The following is a 20,452-nucleotide window of genomic DNA, read 5'->3' on the forward strand; positions in this document are numbered from 1 at the left end:
TGAGCTAATTCTTACAGATAGGAGAGAAAATTATTGAAGTTATACCTTAATGGGGTATAGAGATTCCATCACTACCAAGTTGGTCTCTAGAGATAGGGCTCTGGCACCTGTTTTTCTAAACACCCCTCTCATTAGATTCAGTTGCTCATCAAGTTTTGAAATGTCTTATAATAGGGCTTCTCTCTACTCAGGGTGAGTGCTGTTCCTCTTTTATTTCCAGGGAGTTGGGGAGTTGGGCATGAAGTTCTATAGACTGACTAGAAGGTGGTGGAGGGATAGCTGTGAGATGACAAGAAATGGACAGATCCAAAGATGAACCTCTTCTTCCTCATATGGTGCCAAGAAAGAAGGGAACAAGTGATTCATTGGCAGATATCTCAGGCTGTCTTAGATTTTTGGCACCTTATGTTGCTTCAGATTGAAATCTTACAGAATATCCTCGCCAAGAAGCAGAGTAAGTAAGTAAAGGATCTTAGAAGCCCTCTCATTACAAGTGAGGAAACTGAGGTCCAGGAGGGCTCTGCCCTGACTGCATAGTTATTAGCAGAGCTTGGATGAGAACTTGACTCTTCTGACGTCCTTGCCAGTGTTCTTGCCATTACTAGGCATGCTAACTCATAATTCTACCCAGTAATCATGTGAAATGAATGCGTGAATCTATTAATTTGCTGGATATTTAAGAAATGTTCACAATTCAGTTTTAAGGATGCTACTCCCATTTCCAATTCCTCCTTTTTTAAGGACAAAGCCATCCAGGCCTTACTCCCTTACTGGGGATATTGCTTGTTTTTAGAGTCAGGAGCCCATCTTAGTGAATCTCAAGGAACAGTGCCAGGGACCTAGCCAGTAGTGTTGATTTGGGGATCTTTTATGAAGTGTGAGTCAGTGAAGACTCAACTTGACTGTTGGCCTAGTATAATGGCTGGCACCCACTAGTACATGCTGGAGAAAAATACTCCTACTGTAATCTGTCTCAGCTGCTCAGCACTCAGGTTATTTTCCTCAAGTTACTTCTTTGTGCCTCAGTGTCCTTCATTGTTGAATAGAAATATTACTGCTACTTGCTTTGTGGGGTTGTTGAAATTAAATGAGATCATCCAGGTTCTTGATATTTTGGTTCAGCCTCTCCATAAACTTCTTGAAGACAGATATTATATATATTGCATTTTCTGTAATTCATTATAAATCATTTATTGCACTTGATTTCATCTGACAACTAGAAACAATACAATTTATTTTGCTTCCCACAAATGGAAGCCACTGGGATTACAGGTTGTTATGCCCCTCACTTGAGCTAATAACTCTGAAGGCCCTCTGTATCTGGAAGGGATACAAATGGAAGGGATCAGAATAGTAATTACTACTTTTAACAGTAATGCTTTGCACTTACCAATGTATTTAAACAGAGTTACAAATGTAGACAGTTACTAACCACAACCCTTTTTCATTGTCTCACAGGAGCAGTCTTAGCGGAGCTTTCTTCTGTAAACCAGGCAAGGTAGGCTTAGGAAACTTTAAATTGGAGGGTGGCACGAAGAATCCAGGAACAACGCGGCGGTCCCTTTAAATATTGGAAGGGCGGAGTCGTCGTCAGGGACGCGAATGGGACGCTTGGTTTCCAGGAAGTGACGTCATATGGCAGCGGAGATGGACGAGGAGTTGGACCTGGGCGAGGAGCGGCGCCGCAGCTCGGCCTTCTCCGTGAGGACCGAGGCGGGGGGCTTGGACCAGAATTCGGCGGGTGGGGAAAAACAGCCCCGCTGGACCGGGGCCGCTGAGGCGCTGAGGCCCTGCCCCGCGCGGGCGGGAGGAGTCGAGCCGCACGGGGTTGCGGCCGGGAGGAGGCGTCCAGTTCCGCCCCGCCCCCGGGGGGTTGCTTTCTTTAAAATCCCCCAAATAGAAAACAGGTCCTGTCCCCGCTGGCCTCTAGGACCATGCAAAATCTCTGCGCCTTGAGCCCCAAGTGCGAACTCACCCGGACCAGACAGATCTGAGGGTGACAGGAGGGTCCCGGCCAGAGTCGCACTTATACCCATGCTCAGGTTTTCCTTTGGAACTTCTCACCCCAGAAGTTCTTGTAAAAGCCGCCCCGTTTTATGCACGCACGGGAGGAAGCCAGGGCCTTCTGTAACCCCCCTGGGGAGGCGGGCGCTACCTCACTTTTCCTGTGGGGAATCAAGACTTTATAACGTACATCCGGGATGGTGGTGAGGGTTGCTCGGGCCCTGAAGTCAGATGGAGTATAAAGCTCTTGGTAGGTGTTTTAAAAATTAGTTAATTTCTCTGAACCTCGATAGTAAGCACTTGACATTGCAGGGCTTGGCATGTGCTGAGTTATCAGAAGAGATTAGCGGCAGTTGCCTGAAGCTGTGATTTACCCATCAAAACCTAAATTTAGTGTTTTTCTTACTCCATCACAACCCCCAGCATGTTTTTAAAATTAGTTAAGATTAAAAAGATATCACTGGATGTCCTCCACAGGGCCATAGAGGAGCACTTTTCTGAGGGAGGCAAATTGGTCTGGAGTGAAGCAGCCTGCTTGACTAAGTAGAATGAATACTAGGTCACCAGGCCTTTTTGATACATGAACTTTTTATGAGGGAGGGGGTACCAGGGATTGAATTCTGGGGCACTCAACCACTGAGCCACATCCCCAGTCCTATTTTGTATTTTTATTTAGAGACAGGGTCTCACTGAATTGCTTGGCACCTCTCCATTGCTGAGGCTGGCTTTGAACTCACCATCCTCCTGCCTCAGCCTTCTGAGCCACTGGGATTACAGGCATGCACCACTGTGCCTGCCTTGAAATATGAACTTGTTTAATACGTGGATGTGAATGTGGTTATTTCTTCATTCTTTCCATGAATGTCCAAGCCCTACTGTATCTCGGGTATTGTCCTAGATCACAGCAGTGACTAAAACATTGTGGAACTCATGTCTTTGTGTGGGAAGATGGAACCCAGACTATATATATAAACAGGTTATAAAGTGGTGTTCTATCCTATGGATTTATACAGCATCTTTAAAAAGTTCAAAATCTTAAAAATATTTTACAGTTATTAGAGAGACTATCTGTAAATAGCATTTAGAGACAAGATCATTGAATTTTTGTTTTAACACAGTCCCTGTATTTATGTAGTATGCAGTATTCAGATACCTGACACTATGACAAATGGAAGAGGGAAACCATGTCTGAAGGGATGGAATTGTCTGCCTTGAGAAGAAAGTGAGCCTGCTTACTATCAGAAAAAAAAAATGTTTCCATCCTCCCTGAAACCTAAACCATTGACATTACAGTTTGAAGCATGAACCCTGAATAAGAATTCTGATACAGCAACTTGAAACTTGTTTCTTCATTCTTAGAACATTCTCAAACAAATCTCAGCTTGGCACAGGGAAAAGACCCAGGATTTGAAGTCAGAAGACTTTGTTCTTGGACTTATGTCTGCCACTTAATCACCTTCCTGGGCCTCAGTTTCCTCATTTATAAAATGGCATCTGTCCTAGCCCCTGCCCATGTTATTGTGAGAATCAAGCAAAGCCACATTAAATGAGATCTCCAAGGGCCTATATTAATAGTTTTTTTTAAAATAAACAACCAAAATTATATGTATTTCAACACTCACTAGTGTGTCTCCAAGTCTTTTTGTGTATTGGGAAGTGTTTGAGACCAGAACCTCCACCCGAGGAGGGTCTTGGGAAACACCTGCAAATGGTGCATTTGATGACTAAGAATTTCGAAGTGCTCTAATTTTCAAAGTTGATGTCTCGACATTCTTGCAGTAGACTTCCCTTACTGTCTGTAAATGCAAATCCATTTAGTGTATATTTCAAAGCAAATGTTTTCTATATTTCTCTGGCGTCAGTTGCCATGGAATTTAGAATTTTTTTCCAGAAGCCTATTTAATAACTATTTTCAGCTGTGATATTAGGCCTTCAAAAAATTCTGCTTAGGAACATGGAAGCCATGGCCACCCCCTCTATGACATTAGGTCATATGACATGGGGTCTCTGCCCAGTCTACAGGCATTTCTAACTACATTTCTTTGAATAGAAAAGTGATTTTGCTTTTGCAGTCCTCATGGCTATTAAAAGAAAACCTGTTCCCCTATCAAGTAGAATGGATCTCAGCTGCTTTGCTTTAAGGTCAAATATTGTTCTCCACCATAACATCCTAAATCCAGTCCTTGCTTACCTCCCCAGAATTGTCATCCTCATAGTGGTTCAAATGACATTTGGCCAGCAGTGCCCTTCATCTCTCATTACAGGGGGCCAAGATGGGTCGCCGAGCTCAAAAGGAGCCAGCTCAGGCTGAGAATCACTTCAGTGACAGGAATGCCTCGGTGACTCTGACCGGAGAGGTAAGTGCCAAAAAAGAGAGAGAAATGTGAAGAAATGCAAGTTATGACTTAGTGATTTCTTAATGAGCAAGGATTCCGTATTCCACATTTCTTCTTCAGGGCCAGCCCCTCCTTCAATCTGGATATGGGAATTCCCATCCTTGACATTGGTCCCATTAGTAGCAAATGAAAAGGGAACAGTTTTCTTTAAGGCCAGACTGGTTTCTGTACATTTCTTCATAGTCTTAGTATAGAATTTTTTATGTTAGCTGAAACAAGGGACTGTGAAGTTTCAAAATGCAATAGAAATATGGGTTTTTATTTCTCCTGAATGAACTCTAGTGAGGCATGCTGGTGACGAAAGGGTGATGACACAACAGGACATTACTCTCAGCGGTGACCTATACTTTGTGCAATTTTCAGGCAGGAAGTGGATCATTTAATGGACTTAGTTTCCTGGAAAATAGAATTCTGAGTGGCCTGGGATTATGGGAAATTACCCAGCTTCTTCATGGAGGGTGGGTCACCCTGAGGAGTGGTACGTTTTAATGACCAGGCACTATTTTGGGCAGTTGCCTCACAGTCCTTTTTTATCTTCCTCTGTTTGGCTTTCAAGAGTCAGCTCAGGGCCCTCCATTCTGTTAGCTGTCCCCTAAATTCTGCAAGTTAGGGCTCCTTCCTTTTAGTTCCATAGTACCTCCTCTGGGGAAGGTCACATTCTATGTTAATGATCTTTTTATGTGTCTGTCTGTCCCACCAGACAGAGTTCCCAGATGGTAGGACCCCTGACTTCTGAGTTGTTGGATTTGTAGATACAAGGTAGGTTTACAGCAAATGAGGAACCCCTGCTGAGAAACCTAATGGGCCAGGCAGGTGCATGAGCAAAGTGTGCCAGGTACCCAGCACAGACATGCTCTACTGATATGTCAGATCTGCAGGAATATTCTTCATTTTCATAAGGAATACATTCCACTGACACCTCTAAAGGGGTAACCACTGTGTAGCTGAGGCTGGTTGATGCTATGGGGAATACAAGGTCAATATTGCCAGATCTTCCAGAGTTATAAGACATGCTGTCAGTCTAAAGTGTTACATGAAAGCAGCAAGTTTTTAGAAATTAGCAGCTGAATATGGAGATATAAAGTCACTGTGTGGGCTCTAGATTGGGCCAGAGGATTATCATTTTGTGACTTTGGCCATGATACCCCATTAAAGATGTGAGCCGGGCTGGGGATGTGGCTCAAGCGGTAGCGCGCTCACCTGGCATGCGTGCGGCCCGGGTTTGGTCCTCAGCACCACAAACAAACAATGATGTTGTGCCCGCTGAAAACTAAAAAATAAATATTAAAAAAAAATTCTCTCTCTCTCTCTCTCTCTCTCTCTCTCTCTCTCACTCTCACTCTCACTCTCACTCTCTCTTTAAAAAAAAAAGATGTGAGCCTCTGGAAGGCAGGGGTTGTCTCTTACCATTACACTCCTTTGTCTATCGCAGAAGAGCCATGCTGTTGCCACTGCCATTGGTGAGATGGGTGAAGTCCCTAGTGTGCGGTGTATTACACCTTAGAAGCTGAGCAGAAGTGTTACAGGTGGGGGTGGGCAGATAGTGAAGCAGGGCAGGCACAGTATGGGGGATGGTGGCGTAGAGTAGGAAGCTGGTGAAAGCAGACTTGTCAGACCTTGAATCTCTGGGCAGCTTGAACTGCAGGAGTGTATGCAGCTGACCCTTCAGAGAAAAAAAGAGGAAGCAGGGGAAGGGTTGCAGGAAGCCTCTTCTTGCACAGGAGTTTAGGCAGATCCATTCTGACAGCAGATCCTTCATTTATTTATCCAACAAGTATTCATTGAGCTTATTATATGCTGGGTATCAATTTAGGACTTTGGTATACTTCAGGGAACAGAAGTCACAAGATTGTGCTGCAACAGAACTTACGTTCTCTCCATCATTGGCAACCAGAAAGACTAATAAAGGTGACCCTTGTCCCAGGTGGGCTCCAAGGCTGAGGTCATGGGCACTGCTCACCTACCATCCCCTTCCCTGGTTTCCCCTCTGAGAATCAGTGCACTGAGAACACAGCTTCACAGTCAGTGGCCTGAGCCCTTCAGGGTTCCAACCTTTCAGGAAAACCTACTTATTTCCCCAGAGACATTTACCTTTTTATTTTTTTTATTTTTTGACTCTGGGAGCACATGATTCAAAATCATTCTGTTTCTCATCCAGCTGGTGCCCCTGAAAGCAAAATGCCAGCGGGATTCCAGGATCCCTTCTCTTCCTGGGTTAATCAAGGATTTAGGCAGCCTCCCAGGGGGCCAGATGCACTGGGCTTTGTGGGACTTTGGGGCTGTTTCTTTCTAAAATTAGATCCTAGGACTTGTGTGTGTGCCCATTTACATTCCAATTCTGAGTATACTACTTGATGTATTTATTTTTGTCTTCTCACTGGATTGTCTGTGAAGATATCCATGAAAATGTAAATATGGTACCTGGGAGCCGGCAGACATACTAGAATGAAGTGGGAATTAGTTTCAAACAAATAGTTATTTTAAAGTGAGGTGGTGGCATTGGGAACCCTGATGAAGGAAGCAGAGAGAATACAGGACTTGGCATCAGGGCTGAGTCTGGGCACTGCTAATTGCCTGGATCTTAAACAAATCCACTAATCTCTTGAATCCTCCATTTCATTATCTGTCATGTGGTGCTAATAATACAGCTGGGTTGATGCAGGGATTAAGCGAGACCCATGTTTAACAGCCCTTTAATAAACTGAAAAGCACTGTGTAAGCATCCATTCACTTATTAAATACATTAGTGAATGAGTATTTAGATAGCTTTGCTGTTTTTATTAAAGGGCAGCAAAGAAAGAGAATGTGACCAGGGTCTCTTTAAGAGCTGATTTGGAAGTCTCTCAATGACTGTCACTCATTTAACCCTGGGTTGGTCAGCAGTGATCCATGTATTCCTTACGAAGGGCATGTAAATCACAGATTTGGCCTGAAGTCCTGGCTGGGCCACATATTAATCCCACAATGAGAAGTCTCCCTAAGCCTCAGTTTCTTCATTGGTAAAATAATAACAACATTATGTATTCGTAGGGTGGCTAGAAAGAAAAATGAGATAATATGTGGAAAGCCTCTAACCATCTGACATGGAAGTGCTCAGAATGATGCTAACCATTTATTTCTCTAGAACTTGTGTGTTCTCTAGAACTTGTATGTTCTTTTAATTCTGCCCTTACTCTCCACTGAGATTGAAAGCTGCCCTCAGGCTGAAGTTAGCTTGCAGTCATATTTTGGTTGATTTGTACAGAGTTAAAGCTTTTAAAAATTTGGTTAACATTTAAAAAAATTTTTTTAGCTATACATGGACACAACATCTTTATTTTGTTTATTTATTTTTATGTGGTGCTGATGATCAAACCCAGTGCCTTATATGTGCGAGGCAGGTGCTCTACCACTGAGCCACAGCCCCAGGCCTGGTTAACATTTTTAAATTGGGAAATTTCACACAAAAATCCAGTTTTGGGACTTGTCTTGAAAATCTGAAATTCTGACCCCGTGGGAATGGTGGTCTGGTGTTCCTACATGGTGGCAGTTGGTTGGCGGTTCTGGTGGGGTTTACTCACACACAGCTAGCCCTGTCCAGTTCACCACTTCTTACTCTAATACACCTGATGAGATTTTCTCATTTGATCTGCCCAGCTCCTATTTCCACTTGAGTTTAAAACTCCCCCTCTTTTAGGTTGGATTGATTTCAAATATCTTCTGTGCCTATTGGTTTTGAATTTAGCTGAATGCAACTCCAATACTTCATTCAAAAAGGAGTTGTTTTTTTTTTTTTTTTTTCTCACACAGCAAAGAGTCCAGTGGAGGGCAGAGCAAAGTGTAGTCACTGGAGGATGTCCTGTGTCACCTTAGCTTTCCAGCTTCCCACTCTGCCATCTGGAGCTTGTGACTTTTGTGCTTATGGTTGCAAGGTGGCTGATGTTTGTCTAGGGATCAGATCTGCATTCTAGGCAAGAAGAGAGGGAATAGTTGAAGAGTTTAAAGTGCATGCTAATTAAATTTGCCCTTTCTCACTAGGAAAACAGTAGCCAAAAGCCTCAGGAAGTAGACACCTAGTCGCATTTCACTTGTCAGAACTGAGTTTTACAACTACCCTAACTTTCAAGGGAGTTTTATTAGGTTAGAGTTGTGTTTTTAACCACCACTGTTAAGCCTCAGGGGAGGTGTTTGTTTGTTTGTTGCAGTACTGGGGATTGAACCTGGGCCTCACACATTCTCGATAAGCACTGTAACCCTGGCCACATCCCCAGCCTGCACATGGGAGTTATTACCTGGACATATTGCTACATCCTAACATTGGAGTTTCTTGGTATGGGAAGAGTGGCCATTGAGTAGGCAATACAAAACTCATATGACAATTTTTTAAAATAGAATTTATATGTAGAGTTGGTTTTTTTCCATAGATAAGAAAGGAAAGACTTGTTTTTAGTGGCTTAAAAAATTCACATTCCTCTCTTTAAGTTTTTAAATTTAAAGTTGTGTGGAGTTCAGTGAAAGCATTGTATGTTCTGGATTCCAGGATACCTGTTCGAGCTGTCTAGGTAACTCTCTCCTCCACCTTTTCCTCTCTTCGACTACCCCCTTAACCGCAAGTGCTTTCTGCCTACAGGATACTTGTGGCTCCCCCCAGGTAATTAAACTATTCCTCTGCCTTGAGGATGAAAGATCTCTTGATTAGTTGGTCATTCTAATGTTTAATTTCACTGAAGTACCAGGTAGAGGAGCCCTGTGGATTATTTTAATAGCTCAGAGTTGGAGATGCAGGTAAAGTTCTTAGCATAGTATGTACCAAATGGACCCCCCACCCTATTCCCAAGAAGTGGTAAGCAATAAGATAGCTTAAGACTCCACCTTTGTGTATGTGGTGGTAGCTGGCGGGGTGGGAGGGACCTGTCACACAAATCAGGCTTGGATCATCAGAAGCATAATTCAGTTAGCAATTCAGCTTGTCAATAATCCATGTTATTGAGGATTTTTCTGGAAGATAGTTATAATTCCTGCCTACAAGTCTACAATATCAAACTTTCTCCAGGGAAAGCAGCTCTGAGAGTTACACTGGGATCCCCTACCTACGCCAGCGATTCTGTTGATTTGGGTGATTCTGCTCTTATATAGCTCTTTCAGGAAAAGACCCAACATTCTCTACCATAACGTTACATTATGCTTTATATGGACAGAAGTAATCTTGGGTGAAGCCTGTCCAGGGCAGGCTTGTCATTTGAACGAGCATTCCTCACTAGGCTGCAGATCCCTTTTTGGTTTCGCTTTTATTTTGTAGATGATTCTTTTGTTGATAATTATAACTATAGCGTACTCTGGGGCAGTGCAGCCTCTCTGTGAGACACATGCAGCATCCTAGCGAAGCCTCAGGGGGCTCACCTAGTAGGTGTCGTTGTCGTTTTACCTGAGAGCACACTGGGACTGGAGAGGTTGGGTGATGTGTCCAGTGTCACTCAGCCATTCCCTGACTCTGTCCAGGTCAATGCACAGGCTGTCAGTGCAGAGGTTTTTGGAGAGAGCAGAGAGACTTTGGGGTTACTCTCTTGGAACCTTCTGTGGTGGGGGGAGTTCTCATTTGATCACCCTTATTCGTCCAGTTGTAGAGAGCAGTGTTTGAGTCACAGCTGTCTCCCCTACCCCCATTCCCTCAGTTTTCCTCCAAGGACGCAGAACTGAAAGTTAGCCAGATTCTCTCGAAGGAATCTGAGAAATGCTACTGGACTCATGTTCCCAAATTAGGCCAACTTCCTCATCCCCCGGCAGCTTCGCTCACCCCGAGCGCCTGGGTGCTGTGCAGTACATCCCTCACCCTCTGCCTGTTCCCTGACTGGCCTGCCAGCTGGGCAGTTATTTTCAGCCCAATAGGGTTATCTGCTGACCCTTTTTGGTGACATTTTTCTTCTTTCTCACAAAAATAACTCTCTTGATTGGTCACATTTTTCAGCCTTTTTCGTAGCTTCTCTCCAATCAGCCGGATTGAATGATGCTTCTGATAACGTTACCGAAGAGGGATGTGGGGAATTTGATATGGAGCTGTTCATAAGGAATGTGTTTTCCACACTTCATATTTATGTCAGGCTTTGCATGCTTCAGTTTTTGAAGTCTCCCTTGGGGTGGGCAGAGGTACATCTCTGACCCAGCCCCACGGCCGGCCACTGTGTGAGAGGGAATGTCATGTCAAGGAGAAAGCCTGTAATTCTGAGTTGGCACCTCAGATTCTCTTTCAGCACTGAGCCTGGCTCTGGCTCGGGCTGGGTGCCCCAGGACAATGCACTTTCTAGTTGGCTTTCTCCATGTGCCAGGGTGGATGCTACAGAGCACTTTAAGAGTCTCTTCCTCACCTCTAGGTTAGATGTATGAAGAGCTGAGGCCAGTGCTCCAGTCAGTCAGTTATTGTTGCCAGGATGTCACTATTGTTGTTATTACCTAATTTGATAAGCAGAAAAGATTATCAATCTGTATTTATTCCCATCTCTGCCCATTGCTAGGTGTATCTCCTGGCAAGTTTCTCAACCACTCTAAGCTTGGTGCCTCATCTGCTGAATGGAGATAATAGTTGTACTTATGTCACAGGGTTGTTGGAGGATAAATGAGAGAATGTATAAAGCTCACAAAACAGTGCCCAACACATGTTAGCTATTATCATCATTATGTGTGTCACACATGAGAATAAGAACATATTACCAATTTATCCTAAATTTGCAGTTCTGTTTAAGATACAGAGATAATTGTATTTCATAGAACTAACTGGCCCTTAGGACCAAGAAGCATTTAGATAAAGAATCCTTTTGGTGAGATTCTGTGGGCCATGTGAGACCTGTTTTATTTGTCTCCTCTATTAACATCAGCCAGTTACATGTCCATCTTTACAACCCACTGTCTGTGTAGAGGTTGGAAGACTTTCCAAAACATAACCCTTAATTGTTGACTTGTAGTCTCCTATTGTTCTCGGGGCGGATAAGTAGAAAATGAGGGGGGCAGGAGAGACCTTTGTGATCTTAGAGTCTTTGGATAGACGGTGGTATTCATTCATTTATTCACTTTGAAAATGGGGTTAAAGTTTTCTAGGTGCCAAGCATTGTGCTTGGAAAGGTAGCAATTGAGTGATCAACCAGACATGTTCTCTGCCTTCCACAGCCTTGATCTAGGGGCCTATAGAGAAGTGAGTGCCAGGTGGAGGGATCACGTAGATAAAGGAGGACTCACAGTGAGCCCTGTTAGTCTCATGGTCATCCACAAAGGCTGTTCAGGAAAAAACCATGCTTGAGTTGAGACTTGAAGGGTGAGTAGATGTTAACAGGGGAAGAGTCGGGAAGAATGTTCCCAGAAGAGGGATGAGCTTGTGCCACGTTCTGGAGGCAAGGGAGAGCGTGGAACAACTGACCATACAGATGATGAAGTGGGGCTTGTCAGTGATTGTGTTTGAAACCAGCCCCTTTGCCATTATGCTCCTCTCTGTGCTTGTGTTTGCTAGTCAAGAAAACCTCTGAGACGTGCTCAAGAATTTCAGATCCTATTGTCATACTGGAATTTGGAATTTGGTTGACTTCTGTTTGGAGTGAGTAGACTACTGGCTTATGTTGAGAAATCTTTTCTTTTTTTTGGTTTTGAAATGTTTCATGGTAATCATACTTGTGTGGTGATGAAAATTGATTTCCATTTAGGCAAGGATCCCAGAGCAAAGACATCTCAGAATCTATGACTGTAAATAGCATTCTGCTAAGGGGACTAAGTGGAACTAGAGAAAAGGTTTGAGCCACTGGGATCACACCTGGATTGCAGTGGTTCCCTGGTAACTGGTGTCTCCTCTCAATTCCCTCCCTCCTGAAGTTCAGCTAACATACTCTTATAACCATTTCACATTCAAAATCTCTTCATGGAGCTGGGCATATAGTTTAATGGTATAGCACTTACCTAGTATGCATGAGGCCCTGGGTCCCCAGCACCACAAAAAAGGGGGAAAAATCCTTTAATGGATACTTACCGTACATAGGATACAAAAATTTCAAACCCTAAATTTGGCCCTGTGTGGTGTGGACTTTCCCTATATCTCTAGCTTCGTTTCATAGCTGTCAACATATTGGAGCTAAACTCTTTGCCTAGTTCCTTAGGTACTTATCCTAGTTCCCTAGGATAGTATAATTCCATAGAATAGAAGAGTTCACTAAATATACATCCACATCTTTGGTGGACTGACTCCTACTTATTCTTTGGGCTCAGCTTTACTTAAAAAACATTACACTCTCTTGTGGAGAACAAGGAACACTTTTACACTATTGATGGGATTGCAAAGTAGTATGGAAATCAGTATGGAGATTCTTTAAAAGACTAGAAGTGGAACCACCACATGACCCAGCTACACCACTCCTCAGGGTCTATCCTAAAAAATTAAGGTCGTCATACTACAGTAATACCTGTATACCCATGTTAACAGCAGCCCAATTCACAATAACCAAATTATGTAAGCAGCCTTGGTGTCTGTCAACAGATGAGTGGATAATTAAAATGTGGTATATATACACAGTGGAGTTTAATTCAGCCATAAAGAAGAATGAAAGTATGTGATTTGTTTTGAGAGCATTAAGCAAAATAAGCCAAACTCAGAAAGTTGATCAAGAGTCATGTTTTCTCTCTGTATAAGCTAGAGAGAAAAAAGTAAAAGAAAGGTTTGGGAGGGGGGCAGGAGCTCATGAAAATGGAAAGGAGTCTAGTAGAGTAGAGGAAAGGGACCAGGAGGAAGCAGGGGGCGTGAACGAGGAGGAGGGAGAGGAAAGACTGGGAAACCACACTGACTGAATTATAGTGTTGTATTGTGTGCACTGTAACAATTAATTGCACTATTATATATAATTATAATTCACCAATTAAAAACATGGGGGAAAAAAAGTTTAAAAAAAAGTATTACCCTCTCATTTAAATTAGGTCACCTTATTATACTCTTGTAGTATTTTGTCATTTTTTTTCCTATCACCCTAACGAGTGTGTAATTACATTTGTGTAATTATTTAGGCCCATCTCCAACACTGATTGCAAGCTCCCGAAGTGCCTGTTCTGCTTCCCCTGAGCCTGATGCTTGGTAGGTCTTTAGAAGGTACTGGCCAAGTGAATGAGGAACAGGTGCAGAAGGGATGATGGGTTGCATCCAGGGGAGGTGCCACTTGGAGGTGCCTATGAGACCCCCACCAATAGGGGATGCCCAGGAGGCTATAGTGTGTGGGACTCAGGTGTGCTGGGCTCCAGGCTGGAGGGTTGGAAGTCGTTAGCATTGAGGTGGTTCATGCAAACCCAGTTCTCTGCTTGAGTTTGTAGAGTAAGCAAAGAGGCCTTCTCACAGAAGGTGAGGAATGGACAGAGCTGAGGCTTGCCCACATTTAAGGAACACTCGGCCAGAGAATGGATCATAGAAAGAAATTGAGGTGGAGTGGCAGACAGGAGGAGAAAGCCAGACCCCTGTGGTGTGCAGAAGCCAAGGGAAGTGAGTGCCCAGATGGATGAAGGGGTCAGCAGTGTTTCACGCCCCCTAGAGGGACCAGGAAGGCAGTTTATTGGATTTAGCAATAGGGGTGGGGGTGGGTATCCCTGCAGTTTTCAGGGAACAGTCAGAGAGGGGGCCATGTGTACCCGACACAGAGCCACACCTAGTGGGTTCTCAGTCATTGCTTATTGGAAGAATCCAGCAACTAGGTTATGACATCTGTACGTTCTCCACCAGATGTGAAGGCCTCCTCTCTTCCTTCCAGCATCTTTTTCTGGGTTTTCCTCTTTTATTGAGCCCTCCTTTGTTTTTCCTTGTTTTTCTTTTTTTCTTTAATGACTGTCTGCATTTTCTTTTAACCAGTGATAATGCAGAACTCAAACCCCCATACTTCTTTTTGCTCATTCATTCATATATATTTTTACCAACATAAGAATTTTATTCATTCATTCATTTGTCCTATATTTAGTATATATTTTCCAATAGAAAGATGTCCAAGATAGGTTCATATTCTACCTGAGGCCTGAGGTGTCACACTTTTGATGATGAGGATGATGAGGATGATGATGATGATGATTATTTGATGCTGGGGATTGACCCAGGGGAGCTGTATCACCAAGCTACATCAGCATTCTTTTTAAAAATGTTTTTATTTTGAGACAGGGTCTCAAATGATGCTGAGACTGGCCTCACACTTGCAATCCTCCTGAGTCCCTGGGATGATGGGTGTGTGCCACAGCACATTTAGATTAATAATTAGAACCCCAAAGTTGTATCAGAGAATGGGAACACAGAGGGAGCAACTGACCCTGCCTTGGAGTTGAAGAAGAGATGACTTATGGGATGGGTAGAAATGAATGAGTAGGAATTTTCTGAAGAGAGGGAAGGGCAAAGGACATCTGTGACAGTGGGCAGGGCCTATTCTAAGGTAGGCCCCAATGGTGGGAAGGCAGAGCATGTTGATGCCCCTCAACAGGCTGGTGCTGATACCCGGAGAGCACGTGGCTGGCTTGATCCAGGGTTTGGAGGATTCTAGGGGAGAGTAAAGACAGTGGGGTTAGGCACGGTGGGATGGACCTCAGAGTAGGCTAGGGTGACAGGAAAGGAAGTGACACCAAGAGCAGGTCCTGGTATATTTGGGGCATGGTGAGCAGTTTAATGTATTTGCATATAGGTCTATGTTCCAGGGAGCAAAGTCAGGGTTTATTTTACATTGTAGGAAGCCCACAAAGATTTTAAACAGAGGGTGATATTATTAAGTCTTTTTTTCCTATGAAGATCAATCTGGCAGCTATCTTGGAGAACAGTCTAGAAGACTAGACTAGAAGAGCTTGTTGGCAGGGAGATCAGTAGAATGCAGTTGGATCAGTCATGAGGGATGGTGCAGTATGGACCAAGGCAGTGTTCCCGAACGTGGCATTCCCAGACTGTCTTTTTTACAGTTTTTGGTATCCACGTACCACTTACATTATTATTAACTTTAAAAAAATCCCTCTCCTTGTATTATTAAATATATTTATTTTTAAAAGGAAACTTTGTCAGTGAACTCACAGATTGTGATAGGTATTTCAGAAATTAAGCAGTTCCAGGTTATAATTGGGTTTGAAAAAACAGCACAGTCATTGGTGTTTAAAGGGTCAGAGAACCATGGAGCTAAACATCAGACACATGATGAGCTAAACATGAGCTAAACATCAGTTCATATGATCAGTGACTTTGCTTAGAATGATAAGACTGTGGAGAGGGAGCTAGATGCCCAGTTTTTGACCAGTCCGTGCTCAGGAAGTTGTTAGTGACAGGAATGAAGAAGAGAGCTGGTTTGGCTGAATGGTATATATTTCAAAATGAATATTCTGTAATAGGTTGGAAGAGTAATGGTCTAGAGGGACTTGAGGGAGTGAGGCAGGAGTAGGGTCTTCGGACTCTGGGGTTTATGGGGATAAGAAATGAGCAGGATTCTACTTGAAAGACCTCCAAGAGCAATGCTGTCCAAGGGAAGGCAAGGACCTGGAGGCAAGGTGCTGGGAATGGAGAATGTGGAATCTGCTTAGGAACCATAAGAAAGCCTCATCGAAATCATGAGCTAGGCTAGATTTCTCATTCTGCACATGTCAATAATTATCAATAATTACTGAGAAGGAGCAGAATGATAGTAAAATATTATTTTAATAGTGATGCTTTGCAGGAGAGGGGTACTAAGGTTGAAAGTCATCAGTTATAAACTAAAACATTTCTGTTCACATAATTTTACTCAGTATAATAGAGAATTATGTCACTGTGTTTAAATGATTGCTTTTACATCCCATTTTAGTTCCTCCATTGGTTTTTTGGGCATAGCTTCTGATATAATTTTTATATAAGAGGGGTTACTCTAGAGATTAGCATAGGAATCCTTACCACCAGTTACTCAGGGTTAATATTGTACCACTTCACACAAAATGTGAGAATCTTACAACAGTGTAAGTCCATTTGTCCCAATCCATCTTTTGTGCTATTGATGTCATATATTTAAAAAATACCTACATTATAAACATCACTCTGACAATTGTCATTTTTACTTTAAATACAGAAATTTTACCATTTATGTTGTTGATCCATTTCTATCAATTATCATTTCTCTTTAGTTTGAAGAACTTCCCTTAGCATTTCTTGAAGAATAGGTTTGCCAAGAACAACTTTTCAATTTACTTTATCTGAAAATGTTCTCATTCTCCTTCATTTTGAAGAATTTTCTGTGGATATAGAATTCTAGAGTGAGACTTTTTTCTTTCGGAACCTTAAAGATTGCCATTCCTTTGACCTCTGACCTTCACTGTATCTCATCGTTATTCACCTATACATAAGTCTTTTCTCACCCCTCTGGCTGCTTTAAAGATTTTCTCTGTTTCTGATTTTCAGCAGTTTGACTATGACATACTGAGGTGTGATTTTCTTTGTATTTGTTCTTTGGAGATTTGCTGAGGTTCTTACATCTGTAGGCTGATACTTTTTGCTAGATTTAGGAAAAGGCTACTATTTCTTCAAATAGCTTTTTGCCCCATTTTCTCTCTCCTTGTTCCTGGCACTCCAATTTTTATATTAGATTGTTTGAAATTGTCCCATAGGTTTGTCCTGTATTTTTTTTTATTCCAGAAGCATTGTTCATTTTGTTCCCTCTTTTATCTTTTTTTTCTCTTTCAGATTGGATATTTTCTGTTAATCTGTCTTTATTATTTCTTCTGCTGTCTTTAAGCTACTGTTAAGCCCATTGAATTTGTCATTTCAGATACTATATGTTTATCTTCTAAATTTCCATTTATTTTTCCTTTCATTTTTTAATTTTTTTTTTTTAGTTTTTGATAGACCTTTATTTTATTTATTTATATGTGGTGCTGAGAATCGAACCCAGTGCCTCACACATGCCAGTGTGCTACCACTGAGCCACAACCAGCCCCAGCCCTCCTTTCAATTTTTTTTTTTTTTTTTAGAGAGAGAATTTTTTTTTAATATTTATTTTTCATTTCTCGGCAGACACAACATGGTTGTTTGTATGTGGTGCTGAGGATCGAACCCGGGCCGCACGCATGCCAGGCTAGCGCGCTACCGCTTGAGCCACATCCCCAGCCCCCTCCTTTCATTTTTTAATATAGAACTTCTTTTCTCACTTAGATTCCCCATCTGTTCCTTGGTTGTAACTGTTTTCCTTCAAGTCCAGATTCCTCATCTGTTCATTTATTGTGACTATCTTTTCCTTCAAGTCTTGGAATATATTCAAAATAGCTTTTTTAAAGCCCTGACTCTTAGTTCTAACATCTGGGTCAGTTGAGGTCAGTTTTTATTTTAACTGTGGGTCACACTATCCTTTGCTTCACAAGTTTAATAATTTCTGTTTGTGCACAAGGCATTGTGGATGGTGCATTGTAGAAACTCAGATTATGTTATCTTCCTCCAAAAAGTGTTTTATTTTAGCAGGCAGTTAAATTATTTGTGGATCTCTCAAGCTTTTGGAGGCTTGGTTTGAGAGATCTACTTTGGTTTTACATTTGGTACTAGAGCAGATTCCGTCATCTTGGGTCGTGATCTTCTCTCCGAAGGTGTGACCCTCCTGGGATTTTAGTGGTGTATTCAGAACACATACCAAGTGCCTCTAACCTGGTGAAGCTCAAACTCCAACCTGTCTCCCCTTCAATGAGCAGCAGTTGAAATCTCAGTCTCTGCTCAAATTTTGTTGGTCTTTCAGCAGTTGCTTTCCTGGAGTCTTGCCCATGCATATACAGTTATAAGTGTTGACTAAGGGTTTTAGGGGACTTTTTAAGGCAGATTTGGTGCTTCTATACATCCTGGGATTTCCTCCTTTTTCTATCCTCTCTGGTAGCCTGAAGCTTTTGTTCTCAAGCTAACTGAGGATTTCTGCTAGATTTCTTCTTCTTCCTTTTTTTTTTTTTTTTTGCAATGTTTTGGATCAAACTTAAGACATAACGCATGATACTAGGCAAATGCTTTTCCACTGAGCTACGTCCCCAGCCCTTCTGCTTGATTTCTAGCAGGCCATTTGTCACCCAGACTGGAGTGTGCACTTGGGGGACAATCCATTCAAACACTGATTTTTACCCAGTGTATTACTTTTCTTTCAAAGATCAAATCCTTCAATTTCTACCTGCTTTTTTTCATTCTTCAGTGCCTTCAAATAGTGGTTTTGTGTCTCTTGTTCAGAGTTCATAATTCTAATCTGTCTGAAATTTGTTTGTAATTTCAGATATTATATGTTTAAATAAGTCCCCATTACCTGCCAATTGCTTTTGGATTCTTTCAGAATACACTGTGGTTTTTTTCAAGTTGTAATATTGGTGAGAAAAGAATGAGTCTGGTTGTTGCAGACAGATGGTATCAACATTCTCTTGAGATTAATGACAGAGACATTTGGGTACATCCGTTACTGAGTCAGAAAGTATTCTGACATTAGTGGTGCCCTTGATGATCAGCAACACAGATGCAAAAGAGGCCCAGAGTCCAGGAAAAAGTCACCAGGATGTAAGCATCCATTCAGACAGATGCCATGCTGAGCACTCTGAAAAGCTAATCTAAAAAGTCCTCTAGAGTTGAAGAGATTGGTAGTGTGCGATTTTAATGGAAGGAGCTCTTCCTGTGCAGCCTCCAGCTGAGTAGTAAAATTCATGGTTTAAGGGACAGAACGTGGTCCATGCCTTTTGTGACTGGCCATTGTCACCTGGGAATAGTAAAGGAGAACTGGCCTTCAGCCTTTCTTATTTGAGAAATTAGACTTTTGGCTTGGACTGATTGATAAGCTAAAAAAAAAAAAAAAAAAAGAGAGACTGTACCATGTTTATCACAGGTAAATGAGAAAGTATTTACCAAAATAAGAAAACAAGGACAATGTAATAAGTTTTTCATGAACTAAATTTATTGGATTTAGAGGCCATTCCTTATCCTGGTTTATGTGCTTTATAATTTGGGGAGATAGGGAAGAATCATTCTTCAATGAAGTGATGGTAAGAAGACATGGTGGTGTTTTTTTGTTGTTGTTTTTTGTTTTTGTTACCAGGAGTTGAATCCAGGGGCACTTAACCCCTGAGTTATATCCCCAGCTTTTTTAGTTTTTATTTTGAGACAGCCTCTTGCTAAGTTGCTCAGGGGCTCACTAAGCTGCTGAGGCTGGCTCTGTGAACTCACAGTTGTCCTGCCTCAGCCTCCTGAGCCCCTGGGATTACAGACATGTGCGACAGCTCCTGGCTTGAAATGGTGGATTTTAAAAGAGGTTTTTAACAAAATAAATAAAAGTTGTTAACCCTACACAGCTATCCACACCCTACTCCCCACCTCTGCAAACAAAAATTTAAGTTTTGAAATATTGACAAGTTCATGAAATCTAGAAGCTTGAGAACCAGTTCTAGAAGTGTAAAAAAAATTTTTATTGATCATTGGGGCCACTTTTGAAATGGTGCCTAGTAGGGCTAGTGAAATGTGTGCTGATTTGCTAGCCTTGACCTTGCTCTGTGCTTACAGCGTTTTCTCTTTGGGCTCTCACAACTGAAGCAAGATGAAAAATAGCCATGTGAGACCTGCAGCGTCCTGGGTCCCACCACATGGTGGCATAAAATGAAACAGAGCCTGGCCTCTCAAGATCTCACAGGATGGGGGCCACAGCCCACGCATTAATAGTTCTTTTGAGCTAGCCCCACTCATCTCCGTCATCACCCTCCAGGAGTCTGGTACGAGATCAGCCTCTTAAAGCATTATGGTTACAGCACTCTTCTGCTGCTCTCAACTCGCTCCAACTTATTCTGCTCTGGACTTGGTTGAGGTAACAAGTCTAGACTGTGCTTATACAAAGTCACGAAGTCACAGGTGCCAGAAGGGGTTGCTGCTTAGGGTGTTAGGAATTCACAGCCTGACATCGTGCACATTTCTGACTACACACATGCTGGATTAATTTTAACAAATAGAAAGGAGTTAAGAGAATGACAAAAATGTGTAGGTTTTGATTTATGATGAAAGTTGAAAAGAATGTTTATGTTGGCTGAATGGCAAACAGTGTGGGGGACGGGGCGCGTCTTTAGAAGTGTCTGGAAGGTATGTA

The 20,452-nt window shown here is 42.3% G+C and overlaps 1 protein-coding gene across 7 annotated transcripts in view; it reads left to right on the forward strand.

Moving 5' to 3' along the window:
• Window positions 1-220: 220 nt before the first annotated feature.
• Window positions 221-20,452, forward strand: part of IFT43 (intraflagellar transport 43) — an 82,739-nt gene continuing 62,507 nt past the window's right edge. For 2 of the 7 annotated variants that reach the window (XM_081289259.1, XM_081289263.1), the window contains exons 1-2: window positions 1,655-1,741; window positions 4,269-4,361. In XM_081289259.1, coding sequence (XP_081145385.1) covers window positions 4,278-4,361 — 84 coding nt within the window. In that variant the 5' untranslated portion in view covers window positions 1,655-1,741; window positions 4,269-4,277. The other 5 variants (XM_081289260.1, XM_081289262.1, XM_081289258.1 and 2 more) reach the window with 4 other exon arrangements.

Source organism: Spermophilus citellus, assembly GCF_964194105.1.
Source record: "Spermophilus citellus genome assembly, chromosome: 4".
Classification (NCBI taxonomy): domain Eukaryota; kingdom Metazoa; phylum Chordata; class Mammalia; order Rodentia; family Sciuridae; genus Spermophilus; species Spermophilus citellus.